This window comes from Phoenix dactylifera, chromosome 9, assembly GCF_051530095.1.
Source record: "Phoenix dactylifera cultivar Ajwa chromosome 9, Ajwa_hap1_PhDact_Kaust_v1.1, whole genome shotgun sequence".
In the NCBI taxonomy this organism is placed as follows: Eukaryota; Viridiplantae; Streptophyta; class Magnoliopsida; order Arecales; family Arecaceae; genus Phoenix; species Phoenix dactylifera.
The window spans coordinates 30,496,128-30,524,005 of record NC_143198.1 but is presented as its reverse complement, the minus strand read 5'-3'; the positions used below and the strand labels follow the sequence as shown (position 1 = coordinate 30,524,005).

The 27,878-nt window shown below is 37.5% G+C and overlaps 2 protein-coding genes across 10 annotated transcripts in view; one reads left to right on the top strand and one right to left on the bottom strand.

The window, feature by feature from the left end:
- The window catches only part of LOC103709002 (E4 SUMO-protein ligase PIAL2), a 30,380-nt gene extending 2,788 nt beyond the window's left edge, over positions 1-27,592 (bottom strand). For 2 of the 5 annotated variants that reach the window (XM_008794147.6, XM_088704948.2), the window contains exons 1-15: positions 27,293-27,592; positions 26,753-26,825; positions 25,449-25,514; positions 17,001-17,066; positions 16,816-16,892; positions 12,652-12,703; positions 10,592-10,657; positions 7,211-7,278; positions 7,089-7,137; positions 6,892-6,976; positions 6,690-6,788; positions 3,536-3,587; positions 1,591-1,642; positions 1,370-1,486; positions 367-1,299 (exon numbers count right to left, since the gene is read on the bottom strand). In XM_008794147.6, coding sequence (XP_008792369.4) covers positions 367-1,299; positions 1,370-1,486; positions 1,591-1,642; positions 3,536-3,587; positions 6,690-6,788; positions 6,892-6,976; positions 7,089-7,137; positions 7,211-7,278; positions 10,592-10,657; positions 12,652-12,703; positions 16,816-16,892; positions 17,001-17,066; positions 25,449-25,514; positions 26,753-26,825; positions 27,293-27,519 — 2,082 coding nt within the window. In that variant the 5' untranslated portion in view covers positions 27,520-27,592. Of the gene's footprint in view, positions 1-366; positions 1,300-1,369; positions 1,487-1,590; positions 1,643-3,535; positions 3,588-6,689; positions 6,789-6,891; positions 6,977-7,088; positions 7,138-7,210; positions 7,279-10,591; positions 10,658-12,651; positions 12,704-15,071; positions 15,142-16,815; positions 16,893-17,000; positions 20,002-25,448; positions 25,515-26,752; positions 26,826-27,292 lie in introns of those variants that run through there. The other 3 variants (XM_039131172.3, XM_089925599.1, XM_088704947.2) reach the window with 3 other exon arrangements.
- Positions 20,222-24,612, top strand: LOC120107278 (uncharacterized). 5 transcript variants are annotated; one of them, XM_089925598.1, is made up of 7 exons: positions 20,222-20,632; positions 20,779-20,870; positions 21,017-21,108; positions 21,255-22,997; positions 23,082-23,215; positions 23,304-23,379; positions 23,472-24,612. In XM_089925598.1, the coding sequence occupies exons 4-7, from the start codon at positions 21,257-21,259 to the stop codon at positions 24,494-24,496; spliced, it is 2,976 nt and encodes a 991-aa protein (XP_089781724.1). In that variant the 5' UTR covers positions 20,222-20,632; positions 20,779-20,870; positions 21,017-21,108; positions 21,255-21,256; the 3' UTR covers positions 24,497-24,612. The 5 variants fall into 5 exon arrangements, with proteins under 5 accessions (XP_089781724.1, XP_089781721.1, XP_089781723.1 ...); XM_089925595.1 differs by having other exon boundaries at positions 20,779-21,108; XM_089925597.1 differs by having other exon boundaries at positions 20,222-20,870; positions 21,035-21,108.
- Positions 27,593-27,878: the final 286 nt, after the last annotated feature.

The following is a 27,878-nucleotide window of genomic DNA, read 5'->3' as shown; positions in this document are numbered from 1 at the left end:
TGATCAACATACAAATTGGGTAAGATTAAAGAAAAGGGTGATCATCGGAATGCTATTAGAAAAGTGGACACATAAAAATGAATATCTTGATGAGACTACTAATTAGAGAAGGCCACCGAGCTTAATTAAGAGCAGACTCAATAGTAGGATTTTGCACCCCCTATGAACCAGATAATCCTGACATTCCTGGTGAAAGACTCCCTCATTATTGACTTTATACGTTATAATTAAACATTCTGTAGATTATAACCAGCAAGTGAGTTTAAGCTCTGAAATTAAGGCAACTATGAAGTAACTCAAGCAACTCATAATAATCAAAGATACCAAATGCACGTTCCTGTAAGTTTGATTCGAAAGGAGTTTGACCTGTGTAATTGAGTGCAATTGCTGTGATGGGGAAAGTACATCCAAAGTCCTTGAAACTTGCTGAACTTGGAAGTCATTGCTCATTGCACTGAATCCATTTGGGATGGCCCTTACTGAAGGAATTGTACCAAGCACAGAGGAGGGATTGCTACTGGTTGTGATGTTGAAAGGGACTACATTCGTTTGTCTCCTTTGAGTTGAGCCGGTTACCTGTGATCGCATTGGCAGGGCTGGAACTGTTATGGGGGTTCTCGTGACAGTTCCAGGTATTAGTGGCCTCGCAGTCACAGTGCCCATAGCAGAATTTCCAAAATGCAACTCTTGAGCGTGCATTTTATCCTGCCTAACCTGAGATATGCTCGGAAGAGTTGGTTGGAAGAACTCGTGACGGGCAGCAAGCTCTTGATTAAGTGCAGGAGAAACTGCATCTGTAATAACAGGATTCAGCACAAAATTTGGGACCAGAGAAGCCAAGGTTCCGTCAATACGAGAATCAAGCAGAGCAGTGGAAATTGTTGATCCATTAAAAGTAGAAGTTGATGACCAATTCCTGAGCCAGGTATCATTCCCCATCTGATCAGTAGTAGCTTGAGTTGTTACAGCTATGCAGCTGCCAAGTGGTGATGCAGAACTTTCAGAAACAGGAAAAATGGGAACATCCTTAAAAGGTTTTGTATCCTCAATCTCACCAACCCACTTTAATGAGCCATTCAAAATATCACTCTCACCATTATCTTCAATAGTCAAATCAACGACATTTGTCAGTGTGTTTGAAAATCTATTAGATTCACATCCAAAGTTACCATCTTCCTGTACTGCAATTGTCCCATCAGGCAGTTGATTTGTACTTCTATTACAATCAGCAACCGCTTTCCAGGATCCGTCAGCAAAAATAATAACATCAGCAGTATCTTCTCCTGTCTTGCTCAGTATCTGGAAAAAGAAAAATGTGATGCATCATCGATTATGGAATCCATAATCATTGAATAGTTGAAGCACGTACCTTGCCCATATTTTGATCAATACATAAGTCAATGTAGCTAGCAGGCTGGTTACAGCAAGGGCAACGCCATAATGGCCTCCTTGAATTCACCTCCACAAAGTTCTCATAGTCAAAACACTGCAACAATATTCATGGAGCCAAGAGATTGATGGAGAGAGACAAGAGGGGGCAGGGGGAGAGTATTTCAATATCTAAGCATTTGATAAACAATGAGATTTAACCTGATGATGTTTGCATAGATGTCCCTTAACTGGAGTCTTTATACGCTTTAAGCTGTTCATAGCATTATATAGATTTAGCCAAAATCATTGAAGTACAAGCCAAATCTCTTGAAATGTGTTAAATTTACAAAGAATACAATTTACAGGGAAATGCTACCCATAAATGTTCCAGCTGACCAATGCACGATCATACTCTGAATTTATAGTGTAAGGATTACAATAAATTTATACTTGAAAGCTGAGGCTTATTCAAGAGACATGGTTGATTTCCCATCTTGATAATGTGATGAAAATAAGCCTTATAAAGCTATCAGGTAGTCTTTACCTTTTTCTAAAATTAAGTCCAGCTTTGTACACATTTTTAACATAAAATGTGTGAGAAAGGTAGGCATATGCTCCATGAAAAACCATTGCTGCCGGTACCGAATTGGTTAAAAAGATAGACAGACATGCAGAACTTCTATATGTATGATGGTCTTGAGAAAGTAGACAGATTTTTTTTTCAATTAAGAAATGGTGCCATGGCCTAAGAAATAACTCATAAATCCTGTGTATGGTCAGTATTTGACAAGCTATTTTCTTGTGCATACAAGATGCTTTGATACTGGCATCCTGGTAGTGCAATATGTATGACATGAGAGCCTTTGTACATGAAGATTGTGTGAAACTCTGAAGGAAGGGGCATTGATAAATATATTCCCCTTTTTCAAAAATGTACTCAGCACTGACCCATCTCTCCATGAACATGATGTATGGAGAAAGAGTCATAGGACAAGATCACTCATTTAGAATAGAAAACGCATCATCACAACTTGATCTTAAAATCATACATGCTCCTGCCCAATGCTAGTCCACATAATGGTACAAGGTACCACATTATCTAGTTTGTTATGGAAACTACAATCACGGCGTTCAACAAGATCCATGAGCATTTATAGTAACACAAGTCAAACTATGAACCAGTTATTAGAAACAAAAACTAAATAATGAAATATAGATGCCTTTCCTAGTACATGATACAAAGGAAATGTATTACAACCTCCAATATAGCTAAAGATTTTTGCACTAACACAATATGAACTACCATATATTGGAAGGACATGGATGCAATAACAGAACATGTAAGTAGTACATTAATATCTTCTTTCTAGTCATGCCCCCAAACTTTCTTTTAGAAATGTATTATATTATAAAATTTCCTTCCATTGTAGCCAGTCTCATTTGTTAGTTCTATGTTTGTAGGTGTCAAACATGCTTTGATGTTAAAATAGTATATCATGTGATCGAATATATCAAGAAAACCCTAGATCAAAAGTTAACGGTTTTGCATCATATTTGTTTGTATTTTTTTACAGGCTTGTGCATCTTTCCATGTCAATTGCATATTAATACTCAATTTACAAGGACAACCCAAACATATCAAGTAGAAAGAACTAAATTGTAAGAGAAAGCTTTGCATTACACCCTAGCCTAATGCGAACCCAATTCTCAAGTATGAGCAACAAAAGTGTTTACATATTCTTTTCCTTGTATCGTATTTAAAATATCATGTTAATTAAATATATTTATCGATATAAAATGCTAGCCATACTTGACCTTCAGGTCAACGAAAAGGATGGTTCATTCCTCAACCAAAATATCTGGGATCATAAGTTGTACATAAACTAGCTAAGCCGAACTTGTCCAGCTCAGCTCATGTAGAGGCATACCTAGCATCTCCTTAGCTTCTCTTTATCCCATTAACAGTGCCCAGTCAATATAGCATGACATGACACATGCAGCATATGAAATACAATATACCAACTAATAAGTTTGCCTTAGCATAATATTTTAAGTGGCAGACACTTATAAACAGTGGACTAATCGAACTCAAATATCTACTAATATCACAGTAGTGAAATGAACTACAATTCTATATACCAAAATAGAAAGCTCACAAATATACCTTATTGGACAATTAAGTGATACTCTTGACGGCCCCTCAATTATCTCAGAATCTAAATCAAACTCAAAGGTTAGATGTTAGTCAACTTCAGAGAGAGAACAAATGCAAAACAAAATGTCTAGTAAATAGCTATTCCACATTTGTTCATTGGGCATGTAAAATCTACTGGCACTATCCACTTTCAAGAAAAATAATAGCAGGAGAAACAAGATGTATGCATATGCCAGACGAGAATAAATGATAACTTTGAGCAGGTGCTATACACAAAAACAAGCACTACAAGATTTTAATTGCTTGGTCTGTAAGAAAAGATATTTTTAATCCAGAGAACATGTTAGTTAACCAGCATCATTACAAATACACTAGCAAACTGATAATCAAGAAGTCAGATAAACACAAAATATTAAATCTGGTTCTCATTTATCATTACTCAATGCTCATCTCCTCACCCGCATGTTCATGATATTGACAATCTAAAGTTGCTCTCAGGAATTGAAGACATCATTAAGGTTAAAAACATACAACTATTAGAACTTCAGAGACAAGGAGATGCACCAAAACTTACAAGCAGAAAAACTCTATTTAAAAAGAAAAAAAAAACATTTAGCACAATAATTGGTCTACCATTTATCGGTGCTGTTTAAAATGATATTCCTGGAAAGACCTAACTTAGAGGTGTTTGATCTTCATACCTATCATTTTATGCAGAACAGTATGAATGCTAAAGAACTTTTATTTTTTTCTCAATTCCATATATAATATTAGAAAACAAGTCATTTTGAACTTGTGAGTTACGGATTCAGCTTCCTTCTTGTTACAGTATTTTACTTTTTGAGACCTATGGCAACACAATCAATATGAGACAACAAGAGATGGCGATAGGTTGCTCAAGAAGATGACTGACAGGGTATCATTACCTCTTGAATTGTGCTCGTGCTTTCACCCTGTTGACAAGATAAAGCAAGGAAAGACTAAACACTTTACATGACATGAAATAGGAAATTCTGCAAAGGACAATGTATTAGAACATGAGGTAGTCATGGAGGTTTTGTAACAATTGGGAGACACAAAGGGAAACAATGTAGGGGAAATTACACTAAATCCACTAATTAAACAATAAACCTAATGTTTGCTTGAGGTTCTTATGAAGGGGAAACCATATACGAGTTGCAAATACTTGGTTTTGCAGAGGCACCAGTCTTTGCAAAATGTCAACAACCATCATCATCTCTTTCCATAGGCCAACACAAAAGCCAAAGCACTTGTTTCTGGCCAAAAATCCCAGAAAGTCTCATCATGTCGCCTGGTAGCACAATGTCAGCAAAGTCTGATTCTGCCTATTTTTGGACCTTTTTTTTTAAGGGGGGTTTCAAAAATGATGATATAAAGAGGTGGCTTTACCAGATGTGATGAGACTTCCTAATTACTAGCATTTAAGGTGACACAATGGACCATAGGGAATAGGGGCATCTGGACCAATAGGGTGCACAATATCAAAATCAACTTTTTTCAACAAAAAAAAGGACTTATATATAAGAAGATGGTTTTAAGTCAAGACAACAATATAATATTTAATGTCTCCAGAAAAGAATTTTAATTAGGACTCTATAACATATTAGTCCTGCACATCTAAACTCCACCATACAAATTCTTTCTCAAAACATCACAATTAACATAATCAAGATTTGATATTGCAACAACTCAAGTTGCCCAAAATTCTTCTAAATACATAAAGCGAACTCTAACTCAGGATGATGACTTCTAGCACAAGACTATTAAGCATTAACTATTCTACAATATACCCAAGTAGTCTCAAAAGGTATATTTGCAATGGATATGCTCATAGAATTCCACAAATTATCTTAGTTTGTCTACTTTTAAATTCTCTTAGTTACGTAAAGCAAACTCTAACTCAGGATGACGACTTCTAGCATAAGACTATTAACTATTCTACAATATAGCCAACAAATCTCAAAAGGTATGTTTGCAACGGATATGACCCATAGAATTCCACAATTTATCTTAGTTTGTCTACTTTTAAATTCTCTCCTCATTAAATTTCATCTATAAATCCAAATACATAGTAGATCTTGTCTTCATGTAGTAATTATTATTATAAAGTACTCTAGATATCAGCAATCAGTTGCTCTTGGATGATTTAAACCTGATCCTTTTTAGGTCATCCAACCCAAATTGATACCGGTGCCCGTGCATGTAATGCCTTTTTGCCAATTGTTGAAGTATTGATGTCGGTGCCCATACAGGCACCTTGTGGATACAATACAGGCATGTGCAATACCAATATGACATCAACATATGGTACACCTCCTGATGCTGGCACAACAAAATAGACATGAAATAGCACGTGCCAATACAGTACATCTGTGGGGTATACTAGTAGGGCAAGCCAGTACCAGTACCAGTACCTCACTGGTAGGAAAAAGGGAACCAGTTAGCACCAATACTTGAATCTTTACTTCTTGCTTTAGAACTCTCGTGGTTTTTATGAATTTTTTTTTAATCTGAAACTTGCACATATTGTTCATACATTCTCATCTTATGATCGATACCTTTATACACTCCCCTCCCCACGCTAAACACACCACAAAATGATAAAAGGAAAATAACAGCTAAAAATGAATAAAAATAAAAAGAAATGAAATAAGGCAAAATGTTGGTTTTACCCACGACAAATGGAACTTTATTTAGCAAGCCTTTGTAGGTAAATCTCTAAGGAAACATATACATGGTGTATATGTATATATATTCTTGGGTTCTAGATGATATTATAAAAGCACTAAAATCAAGGTTAGGTGACTGCTATAGTTTTACAGGCTTTAACCACAACATCACCAAGTCATGATTATTAATTTAACATAACTCGGAACTAGAAAATGCTAAATCATCTCTACTAAGCACAAAACAGTTATAAAAACATGGCTTCAGAAATTAATTGGACTGGTCAAAAGAAATTTAAAAAAAATTAAGGTGCTCAAGATGTTGGAAAGGCAAATATTTAATAAACTCGTGAGCAAAATAAAAAAATAAGAAAAGATTTTCTATTTCCTACCTATTAGTAATCAACAAAAAATAAATGTCTACATCAATTTTTAAGCAATTACCTATTTAGGGACCAAGGCTGAAACTCGCTTACCTGGATCAAGAGCCGAAATGACTGGTTGAACAAAATCTTTAAGCATTGGAGCAATAGAAGTTATGTTGCTCATGAAGGCTATAGCTATGATACAGTTACCTGGAATTTGAGTGACATATTAAAGGTCAAATATGACCAAAGAAATCCATCTAGTGCCCTTTAACCACAACTTCTGTAGCTAAAAATGGGTGCATCTATATACCGCTAAAATATCCAACCGCCTGGATAAGATTTGTTCCATATTTAAGCATTTTGGTAATATCTGTTGGAAGTTGAGGCCCGTGGTCCTAGTGAATAAAAAATTTCAGCATGATTTCTCTGCTGGATCATTCAAAAAGCATGATAAAACATGATATGAAAAAAGCAGTTCCGAAAAAAATGTAGGAGAAAGATACAAACCAGAGAAACATCAATTCTCCTCTCTACTCCTTTTCCATTTACCAAAAAACTGCAGCAAGACACATTATTATTCCTAAAGAGCTTTAGTTTTTCCAAATTTCAGGAATATGAACAACACATACCTTACTTGTGGAGGGCTTATGATGCAAGATGATATTTCTAAATTATGTGTCTGAGCTACAAACAGCCGCTGCAAAAATAACACAAAGTAAATCTATTTGATTCCATGTAGAGTATTTCTGAAATTCAGTAACAGCTAACAGCAAAGTGGGAACATATTCTCTATATTCATAATGAAGATGTTCTCAATGCATCTAAAATATGTTTTAATACCACTAAGCCTGCCAAAAAAAATTTATGGAGCAAAACAAGTTAGAAGCATATTTCCTACTCAACTACAGGCATCATTAAATGGATTTAGATACTTCTGAAGCCATGACAAAGCATGCAAATAAATCCTTGTTCTTTTGGGGGCAATACATGGTTTGAACCCAGGACCTCTTGAAGGGCAAGCCTTAAGGAGTGAGGTATCAACAAACTATGTCACCAGTTGTTGGCAATCAATCCATAATTTGACATGCTATCCATGGCATTCAAAAGTCAATCACATAGCATGGAAGAAGGCTTTGAAGCAAAACATCATGCTCAGTCACTTTCAATCTAAAATGTCAAGATCCACAACATTGGAAAGCAACAAGATAGCATCCAATCAAACCACAATAAATTGACAAGATAATATGGTAGCGATCCAATACCACTACAATGCAGCTTGCGAATCATTGTAGCAAAAACAATTAAGTAAAGGGACTTCAACTTAGTATCAACTAAACAAATATTTGAATCCGCATTATAGGACTTGGTTGCACCGCTCTTCGCTCCTGAATGAAGGGCTGCCATTAGAAGTAGAACTTGATCTGCTTGCAACAACCCACTGCTCATTCTCACCACCCGACGCTTCAACGGCCACCGAGGCATCAAGATTGCTTCCACAAAAGATGGAAGTTGCGAGTTTGACCATAGTATACAACAATGTATGTTGCACCATTCCAAACCAAGCAGTTCGTCGAAGATTCTGCCAACCAAAATGGAACGCCAATGGAACCGGTTTGAATTGGACCAAATTGACCTGAACCAACCAATTCCTCCCTATTCCGAACGGTTCTAACCCAAATCCCCCAGTCCTTTAAAGTAATTCCTAGATTAATTAGGCGATTAGTGTTTAATATGGGCTGAAAAATACCAGAGGCTACATTAGCCATAATTAAAATCTAATTTTCAATATTTTATTTAAATTAAATATTATTTTTAATAAAATATTATTAATTTAAAAATTCATGACATTTCAGTAGCATATAAAGATATTTCAGATTTTTTTGGAGCATGTATCATATTTTCTTGATAGTTATGCAATTATACTTTTTTGAAAAATTAATATAAATAATATTAATAAAAGGAAAACTTGTGAAAATTTAGAATTATATAAATATAGTTTAGATGTGATCTTTTGAGACAACTAGCACACTTTTAGAAATTTTTGAAAATTTCAAAATTTTGAGTAATTTTAAATTAAAATTAATTAACCCATGAAAATTCATGGATAACTCGTAGATGCATAGTGATAATTTATGCAACTTTTTTCTAGGGTTGATAACAAGTGGATTTAAAAATTTGGAGATTACACGGTCGGTAGTAGAGCCGAAAAGCAAAAACGGTAAGAAATAGGATATCGAATGGTAGCACGACAAGATATTAATTATTGGAAGTGCAAGTGGTACTTCTCCGAGTGGTGGGGTCACAAGATTGAAGTAGTACCTAGCTGGTGGATATCTCGATGTTATAACCTCCCAAAAATGTGCCCAAAAGGTCTGTCAGCTTTTTAAGCAGGCTCTTCAAAACTTCAAAAAGGGAAAGAGAGATTATAGAAAAAAAAAGACAAGTTAGATAGAAAGGCAGCAAGACACGTAACATGTATTACATTAATCACACCATTCTTTAGGCATGTAACATAAAAAATCAAAGTATATTATATTTAAACATCATTAATGAACTCATAGAATCCTATGTTCCACTAAAAACTAAAAACCTTGAAAACAAAAAATATTTTTTTTTGGTTATCCGAACGGTTCGATATGGTACGCACAGTACCGGTACCGTACCGACTTCTTCCTATCTGTATGTAATCTAGTACTGAAACTGTGAACCTTTTGTTCAACCCCCATAAGACAAGGATATACTCAGCCGAGAAGTTTCAAAGTGCCTAAGAAAGATTTAGGAGAAACTAAACTAACCGAGGTGCATTAAATAAATCTATATTAGAAATTCCAAAGAAACTAATTACTATTATGCTGACCTGGGCAATATTGCAAGGAAAGGAAGGTATTGGAACAACCTACTTTCCCCAAAAACCACAAAAAGGAAAAGAGGAACTAGCTTAATATACAAAAACTAAGCTAACCCATGCTAATGCAAAAAAAAAAAAGCAAAACCAAGAAGTGCAAAGGAGAGAAAAGAAGAACCCCCCCCCTCTTCTCCCTTCATGACGCATTAAATCCCAGGCCAATCTCCTATGAGCCCTGTTGAGTCCTCTGCACCCTCCAGGAAGCTAAAAGGTTTGGAAATTACAACCTCCTTCAATTCAGGAAAGCCTTGATCTCTAGAAGTGTGCTCTTGCAATAAAGCTTGGATCTGCTTCTTTGAGATTTTTGGGTGATTCCTTAGCAATCTCTAGATCCCTCCAACCTTTTGAGAGCAAGGAGTTCATATAGGACCTTTGGGGCAAGACTAGAGATTGTGCATCCAATGTGGGACAAAAAGAATTAGTGAAAAATTACCTAAAACTCATCAAAATCGAGTGAAAATTCGAATAATGAGTTGGACATGAAGTTGAGGTAAGGAGCCTTTTTGACTGTAGAACCATCACCATTGGAAGCTAATGCACACCAACTAGTCAAGTGTTGGTAGACAACCAATGGTCAGAATCCAACGTCAGTTGACCCCTTCAAGAAACATGGTGACCACTAATGGTTTCCATGTAGCACCAGTAGGGTACAGATAACAAGAATCTAACATTAATAAGATACTGACAGTGATGTTGCACTATTGATAGAATCCAATAAGGCCTAGAGCACCGTTTCCTTGTAAAATCAAAAGCTATGCATGGTATAAAGAATGTCTCGAGGCTAGACCTCTATTATTGGAGCATGGAGATCTAAGGCACCGTTGTTGTGGACACTTGGGTCTTTCTCATAGGATGTCAAAAGCTGGGTGACTACACATGTCAAGTACTTAAATTAGACCTTCTAAAACTAGTAAAGAATAATGTACGGATGGATGATTGCATGAAATGAAAGAGATTTAGCTTCCAATGAAACTAAGTTTTGTTTAAACTTTAAACTAAACTGCCCATTTTTCCATACAATGACCCAACTGAATTAAATGGAGCAAATGCTTTCACAATCATATATATAACCATAAATAAATCGGCTCTAAAGAAAATTGCTTACTATCCTTTCTTCTGGGGATATATTCTTTTCAATCTGAAAATCAGCCATCAAAATGTCATAACCAGGCTACAAAACAGACACAACGATGAGTTAATACTTGAACTGCTGAAGTTCAGGTTGTTTCTAGGATTTCTAAAACAATATATAGCAGAAAATAAAAAATAAAAAAAAAGCAACTTCAGAAGACAGGATTAAAATGCAAGTATAAATTTTGTCCAAGCAACTATGATTGGTATAAAGGGTCGATATCAAGTTGACAGAAAATTACAAAATCTTCCTCATTCCATTATGAATCATTTTCTAAGAGTGATGCTTCATAGTTGAACCTGTCTTTTTAGAATTGCATTTAGTATTGTTGTCATAATGGAACCGAGATATGGATATGCAATGAGAGCTCATAACCTTAGCAAGAAATAACTACACTGCCACTACAAAGAGCCTTCCCCCACAATACCATGCCTCTCTAGTTCCACTTCCACTGGAGAGTCATGCCCCTTCCATATTTCAATTTTACCCACATCTCTTGTTTCTTTTCCAATTTTTCCTTTTTGGTCCATAAACATGCTCACTTTTCTCCTCAACTCTAAGGACAGAGCATCTAATTAAATCATAATACAAGCCCACCATTTACTGTATGAAACTCACAACAGTAGAAGTACAAAGTTCACAACAATCCACGGAATCATGTGTCATGCTATTCAGTATTTAAAATCTTATGCATCCGTCCAAAAACCCAACCCTAAATCTAATTCCCTCATATAATGTAGACATTGACTAAAGATCTTCCAAAGTCCAAACAACCTTAAGAAGATTAAAGGATACAAAAATATGGAGCTTTTTTTATGAACATAAACCTAACAACCTATCTTGCAGTGATTGAAAAAAAAGAAGGGGGAAAACCCTTTTGCATCTTGGTCATAAACCAACACAAGGCAAAGCACGGCAACAAATAATTTATTTTGCAATGCCCATATCTATAATACAAGTGCTGGCCATATTTCCACATCCAAAGAACAATAGAAAAATTATTTTACAGAATTGTTGATAACCAAAAATTTGAGTCTTCAGCTTATGGTATACAAAAATAAAGCCTTTTTAGCTATCGACATTTGGATACACCATTTTTTTGTATCTATAAACACACATACACTCTATATACATACACACACACATGTATGTATGTATATATGGGGGCATACCGTACCATAACGTACACACACAAGGTACGCCGTACTGGCCTGAACCAAGCGGTATGGGGGCGTACCGTACCATACTGGTTCGGTACCAGTATCTGGTACAGGTGGCGTATTGATACTCAATATACCAAAAAAAGCATGTATCGTACTGCACTGATACCGTGCTAGTGTGGCACCGATACGGGGTGCGGTACCGAGATGGCAAACCTTGCACACACACACACATACATACATATATATATATACACACACACACACATATATATGTAATACAATTGTTACATGACAAGTGGGTTTTTTTTATCGGATAACTACGTCCCCAACCCCAAGGTCTTTTTCCCAATAGCACTCCTATTGATTTCGGCTTTACTAAATGAATAAATCAGCTTCATTCAAACCCAAATTATGATTAGTGTTTACTGTTGCAGAATAAACCAATTGTAGAATTGGACAAGATGTTCGATAAGGCATGAGTTCCATACATTCTTTTTTCATAATCCCCTACACGGGGAAAGAATTTTTTTTTCTTCTTTTTACTCTATAAATAAGAGCCGCCCAACCATGTTGATTAAATGTTTGAGTACTCAAAGCCTCTCGTGAATCTGGATATAGATTATATATATATATATAATCTATATATTATATGCATAAAAAAATACAGGAAGGGTAAGGTATGTTTTCTCATAAACTACTTATTTTTATCAAAATACTCTGATATCAGATAACTATCCCAGATAACCATGTTGATAGATGTAAGATCAAGATCATGTTTCCAATATTATGAGCTGTAGCTTCAAGATTTATGCACAAGAGAAAGATATGAAATAGCTAATATAAATAATTTAAGAAGGAAAAAGATTAAACCTTTGCTTCCAAAGAAACGATGACACGGCATAACTTCAACTGGGGATAAAACCTACAAATATGATCAAGAATGATAAATCTGTAATAGCTAATAAGAAAAATCATCAATAATTCAAAAGGGTGTAAGAAATCAGAGGGTGACAAGCATGCTAGAGCAGTTTTGCAATTTAAAACAAAACAACCTCAGTTCATATTGTTATCTCCCTTCTCTTCCAATACATAACCCTGGCAATGACATTATATGAGCCAGTGGATTCTTTTCTCTTCCACTAAATTTCATAGGAATCAATCCTAGAAAAGAAAAGGATCAAGGCCCAAACCAACGAGCATAGAAACACTCCACTAAGATGAATGTGGAAACTCCTATGCAGTATAATAAAAAACTTTTATTTCTTCTTTCAATAGCTTCGGTCAAAAACTAAAAAATACATGTTATAGCACATCTCACACGCTTTTAGACATGAAAGACGGTATTCTTTCCCAAAAGCTATAAAACACAGAGGACATCATCTTTCAAACAGAAAGAAGCTTAGCTCCCATCAAATCACAGATTCTAGATTCACGACATTACAGCATTCTAAACAAACAAATGAAAAATGAAATAACATGGAAATGGAAAACAAAATAAATTCACATTCTCCAAAGAAGAATTATGACTACCATATACAATTAGTAGTGTATCAACTAGTATTAGGTCAATATATGAGACAATATGACCTAAAGTACAAGAGGTATATGTGTAAAGGTGGCAATTTCTGACCCTACCCAAACCAACCCATCAGGTTCCTGAGTCGGGTATGGATCAGCCAATTCCAACCTGCCAGCGGGTCAGTCAGGTTTAGGTCAGGGCCTCCAACCCATTAAATCATAGCGAGGAGATTATATAATATATAGTTTTTTAAATTACTATATTGATTTTCATATATTTTAGAAAATTATAATATACTAATTTATGAGCCATTGGACCATTTGTCAGATGGCTTAGAACGAAAAGGAGAGATGAGTTGTAGTACAACTAGTCCAAAAAGTATGAAAAATAGCCTAATCATTTAATATAAAGGCCAAAACTAAAGGGGCTTGGGCCTTAAACAGGTCAGCAGTCTGGTTGCAGGTCGGCTGCGGTTTGGGTTAAGGTCAGGCATTCCTGACCTGCTAGCAGGTCAGGTCAGGCCCTACAGGCATGATTGCCACCCCAGTATATGTGGCAGTTAGTCACCTAGGCCCTTAAATTTAGCATCAAAATACACAAATCAAACACGTAAGACATGACACTTGGGTAAGGCTCCCTAAGATAAAAAAAATTGAATGATGAAACAATTCACTTTACCTGCACCCAACACCTCTCCTTTTTCATGTAACCTAGTTTAAAGTAAATGCAAGAACCATAAATGTCAGTACATACAACATATATTTTGACTTAGAATCATCATGCCTTAAGTACCATTTCGATGCTATACTCCATGTACTATAAAAAGTGTTTGCACCACTAAACTATAAAGAGTAAAGATTTTTATGCCAGTATCAATGTTTGTCTCGGCGTCTAAAAAAGATAGCAGCATAACAATTAGAGTCAAAGCAATTCAGTAACATGGGAGAATAAACATGAATAGAGAGGCAATGAGGAACAGATTTCTATAGTTGAAAGGTATTGAGTCACTTCATGTAAGCTCTCTATTCTCCTATTCATCAATCAACAGTTTCAAATGGCTGAAAACTCCACTTTTTTTCAGCTTAAAATGATAGCCCTATCATCCAATTAGCTCAGTCCAGATGTTTGTTGGACCAAAGGTGTTGGAAACAAGATTTAAAGCTGGTGATGGTGGGCAAGCCTGTTGGCAACCAGCAGAGCATGTGCCATATATATCAGACAACATCATGCCCAGACCAAAGAAAAAAACATTTAAAAAATAAGTTTAAACTACAAATAGAAGGTTAAATGGTAGGTGTCATGCCAACCGTGCCATGTGCCTCTACTGGTTTGCTATGCACTGGCTGGTAGAGACCGGCAGAGCCAACACCTAAATTCTTTGTTCAAAAAAGTTCTCTTTTCAAGTCAGTGTCTTGGACAAAGACCTCTCTTCTGTAATTCATTGTTGACAACATTTAACTAGAATAAGAAAAGGAATGACAAAGTGATATTTGACAATAATTGCTCCTCATCCTTTGGAGTTCTACCCAAAGTTACCTCCAGTGGTTTTGTGAGGCATCATATGTAATGCCGTAATCTCACCACTCACAGGCACATCCAGCCCACCAACTTCCCCAAAAGAATAACGAGTGATCTGAAAATCTCACCCTACAATATTATATTCACATCCAAAGACATGTCAACACTAGAGAAAATCTCCAATGTGCATCACTTCTGTGAATTCAGCAATAAAAAGAAATACCAATAGAAGTCGCAGTAAACCCATGATTACCTTAAAATCATCTCCCAGGATGATTTTGTGGACCTCCATTTCTACTTTAAATTTCCTAATAGTTAACGAAGCAGCATTTGAAGCAGTGCCAAGTTGGCACTGCCAACACTAGAACACTAGTTATATTATCTCCAATGTGCATCACTTCTGTGAATTCAGCAGTAAAAAGAAACATCAATGGAAGTTGCAGTAATCCATAATATGAAAGCTGAGGTTCTCATTGCCTGCTCATATAGGCCAAATATCAACTTCCTGTGATGATATGAATGTTAAGGTTCTTATTCCAAATTTACAACATTTTGCATTATTTTAGTCCCCTAGAATGGTTGGGAAGAAGTTCCAGTAAATCCATAACATGAAAGTAACAGTTCTTATTGCTTGCTCAGATGAACAAGTTGCAGTAGCAGTAAATCCATGATCTGAAAGTCAAGGTTCTTAGATGTGCTTGCTCAGATGAAGAACTAGTAATCTATGATATTAAAGTTAAGGTTCTTATCGCTTGCTCAGGTAGGCCAAACATCAACTTTCTGTGACGATATGAAAGAAGAAAATCTTATTCCAAATTTAGCACATTTTTCATTACTTTAATCTCCTAGAATGGTTGTAAAAGAAGAAAATCTACATGTCCTATTTGGTTTGGTGAGACCTCCAGCAATAAGCAGATGGTAAAGTAAATCAATCAACCTCGATAATGGCCTTCATGCAGACTGAACAGAGCAGATCTCTAACAGGATGGAGGCAGTTCATGAACCAAAATTCAAGTATATACAAATTATTGTCATGAAGAAGAGAACACGTGGAATCTTATCTTAAACAAAGACAAAGTGTCACTGGCCAGTGATCCATGAAGATCAGAAGATACAGAATTCCCTCTTTTTGGAGGATAGCACCCAAAAGAATGGTAAACTACATGTATACAAGGGAAGATGGGAAGACAGCTAGACATGCAAGGAGGATGTGAAGACACATGATTGATTTGTCATGCATGATATGGTGAATGTAGGTCTCAGGTCCTACATCACCTAAACTTCACAAGGTTATTTTAATCATTTTAGTTTGAAAACAATTATTGAACAAGAAAAGTCATTAATTTAGCAATTGTTATGTGGATTTAGCATACCATACTCTATTCCCATTGTCTTCTAATATATTCTTTCAACCCCATCACGTGGTGATGGCCACATCCCCCTAAAGATATCAAAAAGAGGTGAAGCAGAATTTTTACATAATGTCAAAATCTTTGCATTAATGTTTTTGATATGCTTAATTGCTGGACTGCTGAGTGTGGCAAAAACAATGATTTCAGAAGCATACGACTTTCCCTCGTATTTTAAGTGGAAGGACTTATGGCGAGTAACGTTTTAAATTTTAAGCCATGGGTGCTATGGGAAATTTTTAAAGAATAAACATGTGGAGGAGATGAAATCAGCATGATGCATTCGGCAAATTTGCTATTTTACCCTGGTAAGAACCACAAATGTATGACTGTTGAATCTAACTCTCTGACCAAATATTGCTATTCAAGAGGAGAGAAATGTCAAAAAAAAGAAAGAAATTATGACAGTCAATAATCAAGATCAAAGAAGGTTTTAAGAATACATGAATATCAATCAAGAGAAGAAACACTACCAAAAAGAACATAATGGTTATTATGACCACAAAATTTTCAATTCACAAAACATAAAATTCACCAAAAAAACTAAATCCATCTCACAAAAATGTTCATAGAGATTAATAAAGATACCTAGACATGACTTTTGAAATAGTATCTAACGCATTGCTCGCTTCCTCGGTAATGCTTGTACAAAAGCTGCTATATAACTATGCAAAAAAAAAACCTGTATTCGTAAAGATTGCCATTAAATGGCCAAAGTAAATAAACAAGATAGAGGTTGCTACAATTTGATGTATACAAACAAATTTTCAGACCTCATTTGTCATGCTAAGAAGTTCATCGGCATCTGCAATTTGAAACCATCCATTCTTACAAGCATTCTATAAAACAAACATCATATCCAGCAGTTAACAAAACTTTGCACTCACCAAAAGAAAGATAATTATGTAGTATAGAAGACTGTTACATCACACTTCTGAGATCAAACAAAGGACTACAAAAACAATAAAGAATAAAATGCCGGAAAGAATAAACTAAGATGGATATACAACTCTTTCAAAGTGAACCAACTGCTTGAAGCCCTTGGGATTTTAACCACATACACTGAAAACAATTTCTACCGAGGACATGACAAACATCTAACTGAATGAATGTGTAATACAGAAGTAGAAAAGGAACCACAAACAGAATTTGTAAATTACATGTCACATTTAGTTAAACTGTGAGAAACTTGGTTTCCAGCCCTTCAAGGCAGCAAGCATTGACAGTTGCAGATTAGCACAACTACAATTGGACGAATTAAAATCAAATTTAGATTTCTTTAAAAAAGCTTCAAATAGTTAAGCAAAGATCCATCACAGGAAGAAGCCTATGACCAAACATCACCAATTTGCAAGGTTAGATAGTATTACATGCCAAACTTTGGTATACTTGAAAGATTTCGCTGTGGTGTTTGGTCCTTTAAGGTACCTTTTCTTGGTTCATTTCCAACTAATGCAAAACAACAGCAAATAAATGACAAAACTAGTTTCCATTTTTTGACAGCCATGACAAAGAATAACAAAGATTCTTCCTGAAGGTGGCACATCCATTCCTTTAATCAGTAGGCATAGCAAATAAAAAAGAAAAAATTAAATTGTTTTCCTGCAGCAAGTCAAAAGTGAAGAAAGACTGTGCTGGCTCCTTAAACAGTTAAAAGCTCACCAGCGAATACCAACAATATTCTCATGAAAAGCTAGGCCTGCATAGATAAATGTAAATAAAGATGAACATGGAGATATATCCTCCACTATCCTTACCTCTGTCACAACTCACAACCAAACATAATAAATTGCTAACTAAAAAAAAATATTACACTGGGAATATTAATGGTTTAACACTATATAGACCCCACAGCAAATTCATAATGATACTAGATGTGCAATTATCAAATGAGTTCATTTTTATTCAATACTTGTCCACCTTTTTAACAACATACGACAGGTTCTCATCGCACAAATAACATGCATAAGAAAGTAGTCTACAAGCTTTGACATGGATGGTCCATTACGCAAAAATAAGTACGCAATTAACGGACAATATGCAGATATATAGAATTGTTTTGGCAGAAACTAGACATGTTGTTCATCTGAGATCAGCCTGTGTTTCCTCCAAATAAACAAGACCTCACCGAAATTTGCATACAAGTTCTCAAGCAAGTCAAAACCCAACCTTTTTAAACTAATTCATCTGAAAAGGATTCACCTAAAAAACTAAAGCAACAAGATTCCCCTCTGATATGTGATTGAACAACTATATCCCGTTAAGCATAGCAGATTTCTCAACCAGAATATACTTCTTCAATCTTCCCTCGCATGATTTCCTCAATCATGGTTGCAACTCGAGCAGGTTGAATCAGGTTAACGGCAAACCCTAAACCAACCCTGCCTCTATACCTCCCAATCTAGTGTGATAATGGGTTGGGATTTCTCTAACCCAACCCAACCCTTCCCCATCTTAAGCAAAATTCAGTTTGGGTCAGGTTAGTCAACTCAGATCAAGTTGAGCCATATTAATCAGTCAAGTTGAATAAGAAAATTAAGATAAGGAAAATATTTACGACCAGTTATGATTTATGGCACAGAATGTTACAATTAGAAACAACATGTGCACAAGATAAGTATCGCTAAAGTGAGAATGTTGAGATCGATATGTAGTAATGAAGAAATAAAGCCATTCATAAAAAGGTAAAGGTAGAACCAATTAAGGACAAATTGAAAGAAGGACAACTTCGATAGTTTGGGCATATACAACGTAGACAGACGGTTACCCTGATACAAAGGAGTGATTTGCTACAAAATAGAGGTAGATCAAAATCACATGAGATGAAGTAGCAAAGAAGGACCTAATATCGGTATATATTCAGAAAGTATGGCCCCTCAATAGAATGGAATGGAAGAAAAGGATTCATGGTAGCCGACCCTAACTAATTTGGGATTAGGTTGAGTTGAGCTGAATTGTTAGACCAACAGTTGTTGGATTGAGATCTCATTCACCAATATAATGACACACTCAAATATAATTTAATAAGGCTAAGGATATAATTATATGAAACATTCAAGTAACTTGTACAAAACGTAAATATGAATTTGAAACATATTTGTATATGAACTAGTCATTAACTTATATATGGGTTGGGTTCAGTTGGATCAGGGAGGGTTGGGTTTGGGTTAGATTATGGTTGGGTTCTAGTTGGGTTGAAGGTTAACCTAAATCCAACACAACCTAGGGTCTATTGGGATTTTAGAGCCCAAGCCCAACACAAATTTCTAAAACCTTAACCCGACTGACCCAATGAGTAGGTTGGGTGGACAGGCTCAGATTGAGCCCAACCCAAGTTGCACCCATATGAAATATGTCCAATTGCCTTTACTTTCTAATTGGTTTTCCAATTTTCTTTTATCTATTTTGGGGGATTTAAGTTATTTATGAGTTCTTAACAAGTCCAATTCATGACTAATCTAGGTCATTCTAGAACTAACACTCAGCAAACCAAGTTTTCACATCATGTTTAGTAATGTCTTTTTCTTTTTCTTCTTTTTTCTGAGGAAATTCGTGCTTCACACTGTGATACCAAATTAGCATTTATTTAGACTTGCTTAAACAAAAGAAAATAAGAGAAAATTTTAAAGAATTTTCCAGGGAAAACAACTCTACAAACAAATGTTTTATGATTTACTTATTACCACAAATCAAGGAAAGCCGTACCGGTCCGTACCGGCCGGTACGGGCCGGTACGAACCGGTCCGGTGCTTGACCGGTACCGGAGAGCGATGAAAACCGGTATATCCGGTTTTCATCTGTGTACCGGCCGGTACGGGTGGTTTTTTTTTTTTTTTTACGAAACCACAGCTTCGCGCTGTGGTTTCAAAAACCACGCGCCGCGCGTGGTTTTAGGGAGAAGTGGCCCACGGGGCCACTTCTTTCAATTTTTTTTTTTTTTTCGGGGAACCACAGCGAGGCGCTGTGGTTCCCAAAACCACCGCGGCGCGTGGTTTCAAAAACCACGCGCCGCGCGTGGTTTTGTGAAGGAAGTGGCCAACCGGCCACTTCTTTCAATGAAAAAAAAAAAATAAAAAATTGCTGTGGCCGACAGGCCACAGCTTTCTCCCTTTTTTTAATAGGAAAAGGAGTGGCCGGAGGCCACTCCTTCCCATTAAAAACCAAGAAGCGGCCGACCGGCCACTTCTTTCCGTACGAATTTAACATTACTAAGCTGGAATTTTCTGTTAATCTGGGATTAACTTAAGCCTCTCGTTCGGTTATAAAAACCGAACGAGGCTCACTTCTTTCCCAAACAATTTGAGGTTGAGACTTGAGAGGTTCTAGTTAAGGTGCGGAGACGGAAAGATTTGAGAGATAGCGAGGAGGAGGTCCTGCCCAAAAAATCCAGCGGAGACTATTTAAGGTGCGGTTTTTTTATCCTATATTATTTCATTAATTTTGTTAATAATTTATTTAAAAAAAATAGTTTATAAATTACTTAAATAATAAGATAATGCAAAAATTTACTTTATTAGCTTAATTTTTTGATAAGTTGTCCTTTTATGATAGAAATGGGTTCTATTTAAGGTGCGGAGACGGAAAGATTTGAGAGATAGCGAGGAGGAGGTCCTGCCCAAAAAATCCAGCGGAGACTATTTAAGGTGCGGTTTTTTTATCCTATATTATTTCATTAATTTTGTTAATAATTTATTTAAAAAAAATAGTTTATAAATTACTTAAATAATAAGATAATGCAAAAATTTACTTTATTAGCTTAATTTTTTGATAAGTTGTCCTTTTATGATAGAAATGGGTTCTATTTAAGGTGCGGAGACGGAAAGATTTGAGAGATAGCGAGGAGGAGGTCCTGCCCAAAAAATCCAGCGGAGACTATTTAAGGTGCGGTTTTTTTATCCTATATTACTTCATTAATTTTGTTAATAATTTATTTAAAAAAAATAGTTTATAAATTACTTAAATAATAAGATAATGCAAAAATTTACTTTATTAGCTTAATTTTTTGATAAGTTGTCCTTTTATGATAGAAATGGAGCCATCAAGAAAAACGAACCCTGCAAAGCGTGATATTGGCTGGTCTTATGGGCGAAGACTTGGAAGTGAGGGGCAACGACACCAGTTTCAATGCAAGTTTTGCGACAAGGTTTTCAAGGGAGGAGGGGTAACCAGGTTGAAGCAACACTTAGCCGGAAATTCCGGTGAGGTTGCTACGTGCCGAAATTGTCCTAACGAGATTCGTGTGCTGATGAGGCAGAATCTTGCTGAGGCCAAAGAAGCGAAGGAGGTGGCTTCCAAGAAGAGGGCGGAGGTCGATCGCCAAGCGGCAGAGCCACCTTCCTATCACTCTAGGGAGCCAGAGGAGGTCGAGGATCTAGATGAGGAGGAGGCAGATATTCAGGCGGCCATGCATGCAAGCCTGGATGATCAGTGGCAGCAGGAGGAGGTGGCCAGGCATAGAGCTCGATTTGGGCCCTCTGCATACGAGTCGGGCGGCGGTTCTCGAAGCACTAGACAAGATCCAGAGTTCTTGAGGACAACTTCAGTAAGGGAGGGCGTCGGCAAAGAACGTGGCCGGATTGCATCTATGCTGGGTGGTTTTGGTAGCCGAAAGAAGTCATCTAGAGGAGTTGCAGAAGGAGCGACAATTCATGATGTAGATCCGCATGCTCTCCCCAGTAGAGATTCAAGGCAGCAGAGGGTAGACACAATGTGGATGAAGGATAAGAAGAAAACTATGTGGCGAGCTATTGGATCCTGGTTTCACTTCAGCCACATCCCAGCGAATGTGGCAGACAATACATACTACAGGTCTGCCATTGCCGCCATACAAGCTGCCGGTCCCGGTGTAGCTCCTCCAGGCCCGAAGGATATATACGGTGAGCTTCTTGACAACAATAAGGAGGAGCTGGAGAATTGGATTGACTCCTACAAGAGCAAGTGGCCCATATATGGACTAACCATCATGTGCGATGGTTGGACCGGTCCGACCAGGCGGAGCATCATCAACTTTCTGACATACTGTGATGCTAAGACCTTCTTCCACAAGTCGATTGATGCTTCGGCTTCTGTGCACAACACCTCGTACATGCTGAAACTTATGGAGGATGTGATTGATCTGGTAGGAGAGGAGAATGTCGTGCAGGTCGTCACTGATAATGGGCCGCAATATAAGGCTGCCGGGCAAGTCTTGATGGAGCGGCGGCCACATATTTTCTGGACCCCATGTGCTGCACATTGTATCGATCTTATGTTGATGGACATTGGAAAGATCCGTAGGGTGCAACAAACGGTGGAGACAGCCCAACGCATTACGAGGTATATTTATAACCATAACTGGGTTCTTTCATTGATGAGAAAGTATGCAGGGGGAGAGATTCTGAGACCAGGAGTCACACGGTTTGCTACCAACTTCATCGCACTTGATAGCATACTCGAGAAGAGAGGAGCCTTACGTCAGATGTTTGCCAGTCCGGAGTGGTATGATAGTAGATATTCTTATGCCGGCTCTGAAGGGAGCAAGATAGAAGACTTGGTGACGAGACAACCATTCTGGCAGCGGGCTACTACAATAGTCAAGGCTATCAAACCATTATATGAAGTGCTGCGGGCCGTAGATAGCGAGATCTACCCCCAGATGGGATTTTTGTATCACATGATGGTCAAGGCAAAGGATCAGATTATGGAGGCAGATCCAGCACATGGCCGGTCATACATCAACATCATTGAGCAACGGTGGGGAGCGCAAATGGGTACGGAATTACATCTAGCAGGTAAACTAAGATATAATTATAGTGACAATTATAGTGATGGATATAATTATATAATTATGCTAAGATAGTCTCGTATATGTGCAGCATACTACCTAAACCCCCGGTTTCAGTACAGCATAGATGGAATTGGTATGGATGAAACACTTCTGGATGCTTTGCGTAATGTGATTTACAAGATGGAGGCAGATCCAGAAAAAGCGGCCCTATGTCTTGAAGAGGTAATTATGATTTAGTAATTACTAGCATGTGTAAGTATATCAGCATCTTCAATTATTAACATGGTTTTCTTATGCTTATTTTTCACAGAGCAAATTATTTAGAGAGGGCAGCTACAGTTTTGGCCAACGAGCGGCTGTCGTCAGCAAACACAATATGAATCCAGGTACGTGACACATCAGCAAAACATTCACCTGGTGTTACTTAGTTACTATTATGGAACTATCATATATGTAATCTTCATAAATATTTTTGCAGCTGAATGGTGGGTGCATTTTGGCGGATCCGCGAGAAATCTAAAGCGGATAGCTATCCGGATCCTCTCCCAAACAGTCTCCTCTAGTGGATGTGAGCGCAATTGGTCCACCTTCGCCCTTATCCACAGCAAACAAAGAAACCGTTTGACGCAAAAGCGCCTCAACGACCTTGTTTATGTGCATTACAATTTGCGGTTGAGGCTAAAGTGCATCCAGGAGGAAGTGGAGCTCAAGTATACAGATCCGATTTACGGGTCCTTCACCGCTGATGACGATGATCCACTACTCGGCTGGCTTGTAGGCCAGCAGCAGGAGCCCGAGCTTGACGAGCCAGGATCGCCTCCACGACCAGCTACCTTCATAGCCACCGAAGCTGGGGTCGATCCAGAGCAATGGGCTGAGCGCAATATTCCACGCACTCCCAGAGCTGATCAGCCGCAGGCACAGGGGAGCCAGACAGAGAGGGCCAGGAAAGGAAAACAAAGAATCCCAATGGAGAGTGTCGAGGAAGAGACTTGGACTAGTAGCGATGAAGGTTCTGGTGGTGATGGATCTTCTAGCCATGGAGGGAGCGGAGGACAGTATGGTACTCATGAGACACAGCCGGAGGGTGGTCTTTATTTCACCGGTGAGTCCCAATTTATGGGTGCTACACAGGATACGGACCACGGTCGACCACCTGATAGAGATCGTGAGGATATTATTGGATATAGAAGACAGGCTCCTCGAGGTCGTTCAGGAAGACAGGATACGACTGCAGATCCGAGGACATACGGATACGGATTCTATTATCCACAGCCTCAGCCTGACGAATACGGATATGGTGCATTGGATTTTGCTTCCGCCATATTTGGATGGGCCCCTACACAATCAGAGGACACCTCTCAGAGCCAGAGCGTGAGCGAGAGATCCGACAGTTCTTATAACCTGGCGCGTGTTCCTTCTGATTGGGTTGATTTGCCTCCTCCTGATTATACTTATGATCCAGATATCTACGAGAGCCATCGGCACTCGTCCCGATTTTAGATATCCTAGAGTACTTTAAATGTATGTAAATGATTGTATCTTAATTCGAAGATATTTTATGTGTATGATTTTATCATTTCGAACGGGAGGAAAACGTAACATGCAATCATGCATCATATATGTTTCAAATTTCAACCCTAAATTTAAATATGAAAATATCAAAAATCATGAAAAAAGTAATAAAAAAACATCAATTTTCATTTAATTTAAGATCCAACAGAGACAACATTTAAAAAAAAAAAAAAAGTCTGACTCGTGGAGCCCGGCCGGTACCGTACCGGTCCGGCCGGCGACCGGTACGCCGGACCGGACCGGTACCGCGGACCTTGCCACAAATAATATTGAAAGAAACAAGATCAATTGACCCAGATATATGTGTTCTGCTCGCATAAATATAGCCCTTATAGTTTGTATTCACACATAACTTCAAGCATTAGATCTAAGATATCCTCAAATCTCTCAGTCTCTTGTTATAACTATTATACATCTTTCACTACCTTTTCTATTAAACTCACAGATATTAAATCTTTTATAACCTTTAATCATCCTCCTCAGACATTTTTTATTCAGTCATTCACTAACATAAGACTTCTAAGTTGTTACAAAGCATTTAGATTCTACAATTTCATACCAGACAGCATGACTCACTCCAAATTTTCTGCATGAGCAACTCCATGCAAATTGACCACACTGTAGCAATAGATCATGTATCTGCACCTGCCCAGTAGTAGTGCTGGAAATAGTTTTTTTCTTAAATATGGATGTCTTTAGAACACAAATACTGAAAAAACAATTACAAAAGAAAGATGCGATACAGGCACAAGTCACATGGGGGAAAGATAAAAGCATGAAAAGAAAAAAATTGAATTTGTGAATAGCCAATGATTGGTATTTGCATGCCTCTGTTTCTACAAAGACATAAAACCAAAGTTGCCTGTGTAGCAAGACATACCTTGACAGAAATCATTAGCACCATAATAGCTGATCGAAGTGAACTGTTGTTTCTATGCTGGTAGACCTTGGATAGAAATAGAATGATATAGCAAAAAGAATCAGCACAAACACTACAAATGAAGTATATAGAATGATATATTTGTGATAGGTTTTCTACAGAACCAAAAACATATCAAAATATGATAAATTTCAAGAATTTCAAGTAACTCACTCTTATATATTCATTTATTAAGAATCACAAGCTTAAACTGAGATCATTTACTTCCATCAAAGATAAAATGATTTGGGTCTACCCCTTAAGAAATTCCCTTTCTGACAATCTAACATACTCAGTAACATGTTTTCAACTCATCTCGGAAAAAAAATAGAATTACAAAGGATGTCTAACATCTCTACTAGTAAGGCAAAAGGGTTCGGGGTGTGTGTGTGTGTGTGGGTGTGTGTGTGTGTGTGTGAGAGAGAGAGAGAGAGAGAGAGAGAGAGAGAGAGAAATTGGCCAGATGAGCTTACTGAAATGCATTCTGTTTTTAGTAAGAAAGATCAGGCAGAACCTAATTGCTTTCATACTAAAATTCATTCATCAGGGAAAAGAAAATCCAATTCAATCAAATAAGAGCTCAATAACGAGGGAATTTGCTTAGAAATATCCTTTTGTTCTGTTTAGCATTACCTGAATTAAAATTGCTGGCAAAAAATTAAAGAGTTCTTATGTATCCTTAATGCAGCCAAAAAAAAAAACAGAGATTTCTTGGACTGGAGATGGTTAGTAGGTCATCATTCTCATTGCATATAAATTAAAGAAAAAGGGGAAATCATGAAAATATTATTCTTAAACTTATGAGTAAAAGATATAATACCATATCTTTCAAGTTTTGGCCTCTCAAACTTGCCATATAGCAGAGTTCAAGAGAGATAGAGACGCCATATCCATCTTATACATGATCCTCCAGTACATTCCTAGTTTTATAGGCGTCCTTGACTTGAGTACCCGTAAGGAAAAAGATACTAAAAACAATATAGTTAATAATGATGACATGCATACGACTAAAAAGTTAGATGTAAGAATGTAAGAACGTAAAATTGATGCATCAAAGATTTTTGTCCACTTCTAGAAGAAAAGGATAAAAGCCAAAAAGAAAAAGAAATGGCTACACTTAATGTTATAAATCATCTTAGGCAAACTCTTGTCAATCTTGTGAAAGAAAAAAATAGCACTCTCATAAGAAGGGACAGCATACTAATAAATCCCAACAAGTTTTAAGAAAAGAATGGAAATAAACTCTTCGCTAATGGAAAGAATACCTCTTTTACAAGTGAAGGTAAACGATGAGCCACCGCAGGAATATTGTTCTTGGTTAGTGCATAGTCAATACCTCTGCATTTGTAAAAAATGAGCACGACTCATTCCCCAACCGTGAGGGAAGAAAAAAAAACTCACCAGACAACGATATAAACAAACGATTTGTAAGTTTGCAGCCCTCATGCACATGAAGCAAATCATCTCGATCTTTCATATAAAAATATCATGGAAATTAACGAAGGAACAAACAATACAAAGCATTTCCATTTCCCCCCAAGAAATTATATTATAATAGTATCAAAGAAAAAAAAGGTAACCTAGCTATGAATTTTTTAACAAGAAAAAATCCAAGAACAAAGACCAACATATTCCTCCCATCCAAGAACGTTGGAAACAACCATGCATCAACCCTAGATTCTACAGCGACAAGAATCCCGAGAAAAACCTCCACAACCAGGATAAAATCCCGAAAACGGACGAAACGACGCATTCAAGAAGAATCGGAGTTCAAGAACGAGTTAGAGTAGGATGAGTTCCGACACCTGGCGACAAAGAAACAGCACTGGAAGAAGTCTTTGGAGCCAATGCCGCTCTTCAGGACCAACACGAGACGCTCGACGGCGAGTTGGAGAAGGAAGGAGTTGGCCGCGGCCGCGGACACGCCTCCTCGGTGCGGAGCGGCGGCCGCTGCGGAAAGATTGGTGGTCACTGCCTCCATGGCCACCGGTCGCTGGGGAGGAAGTAGCGGCGGACGAATCCCACTACCCATCCTCTCTCTCTCTATCTCTCTCCCCCTGCCCCCACGTCGACTTGTTTACCCCCACTCCCCCTCCCTCTATCCCTTCTCGCCGGTCTAGTGGGCTTCTCTCTTATATATAATAATAATAATATAGAGTTCGAGAAAAACGTCGGGAATGGACGGGAGAGTCGGTGGGGGAACTTTCTTTTTCGGGGAAGATATGGCGACGCGGCCCCACTCCTGCACGCCTCTTCGTCGCCCGAGCCTGCGAGCGTGGGTACCGTTTGGTGCACGCCAGTTGGGCTTATAGCTAGAGAGAACTCTGGTGTCGCGGTAAATGATGCATCAAGATCTAGCACAGCCGCTGGATTGGCTTATATCCACGTGGC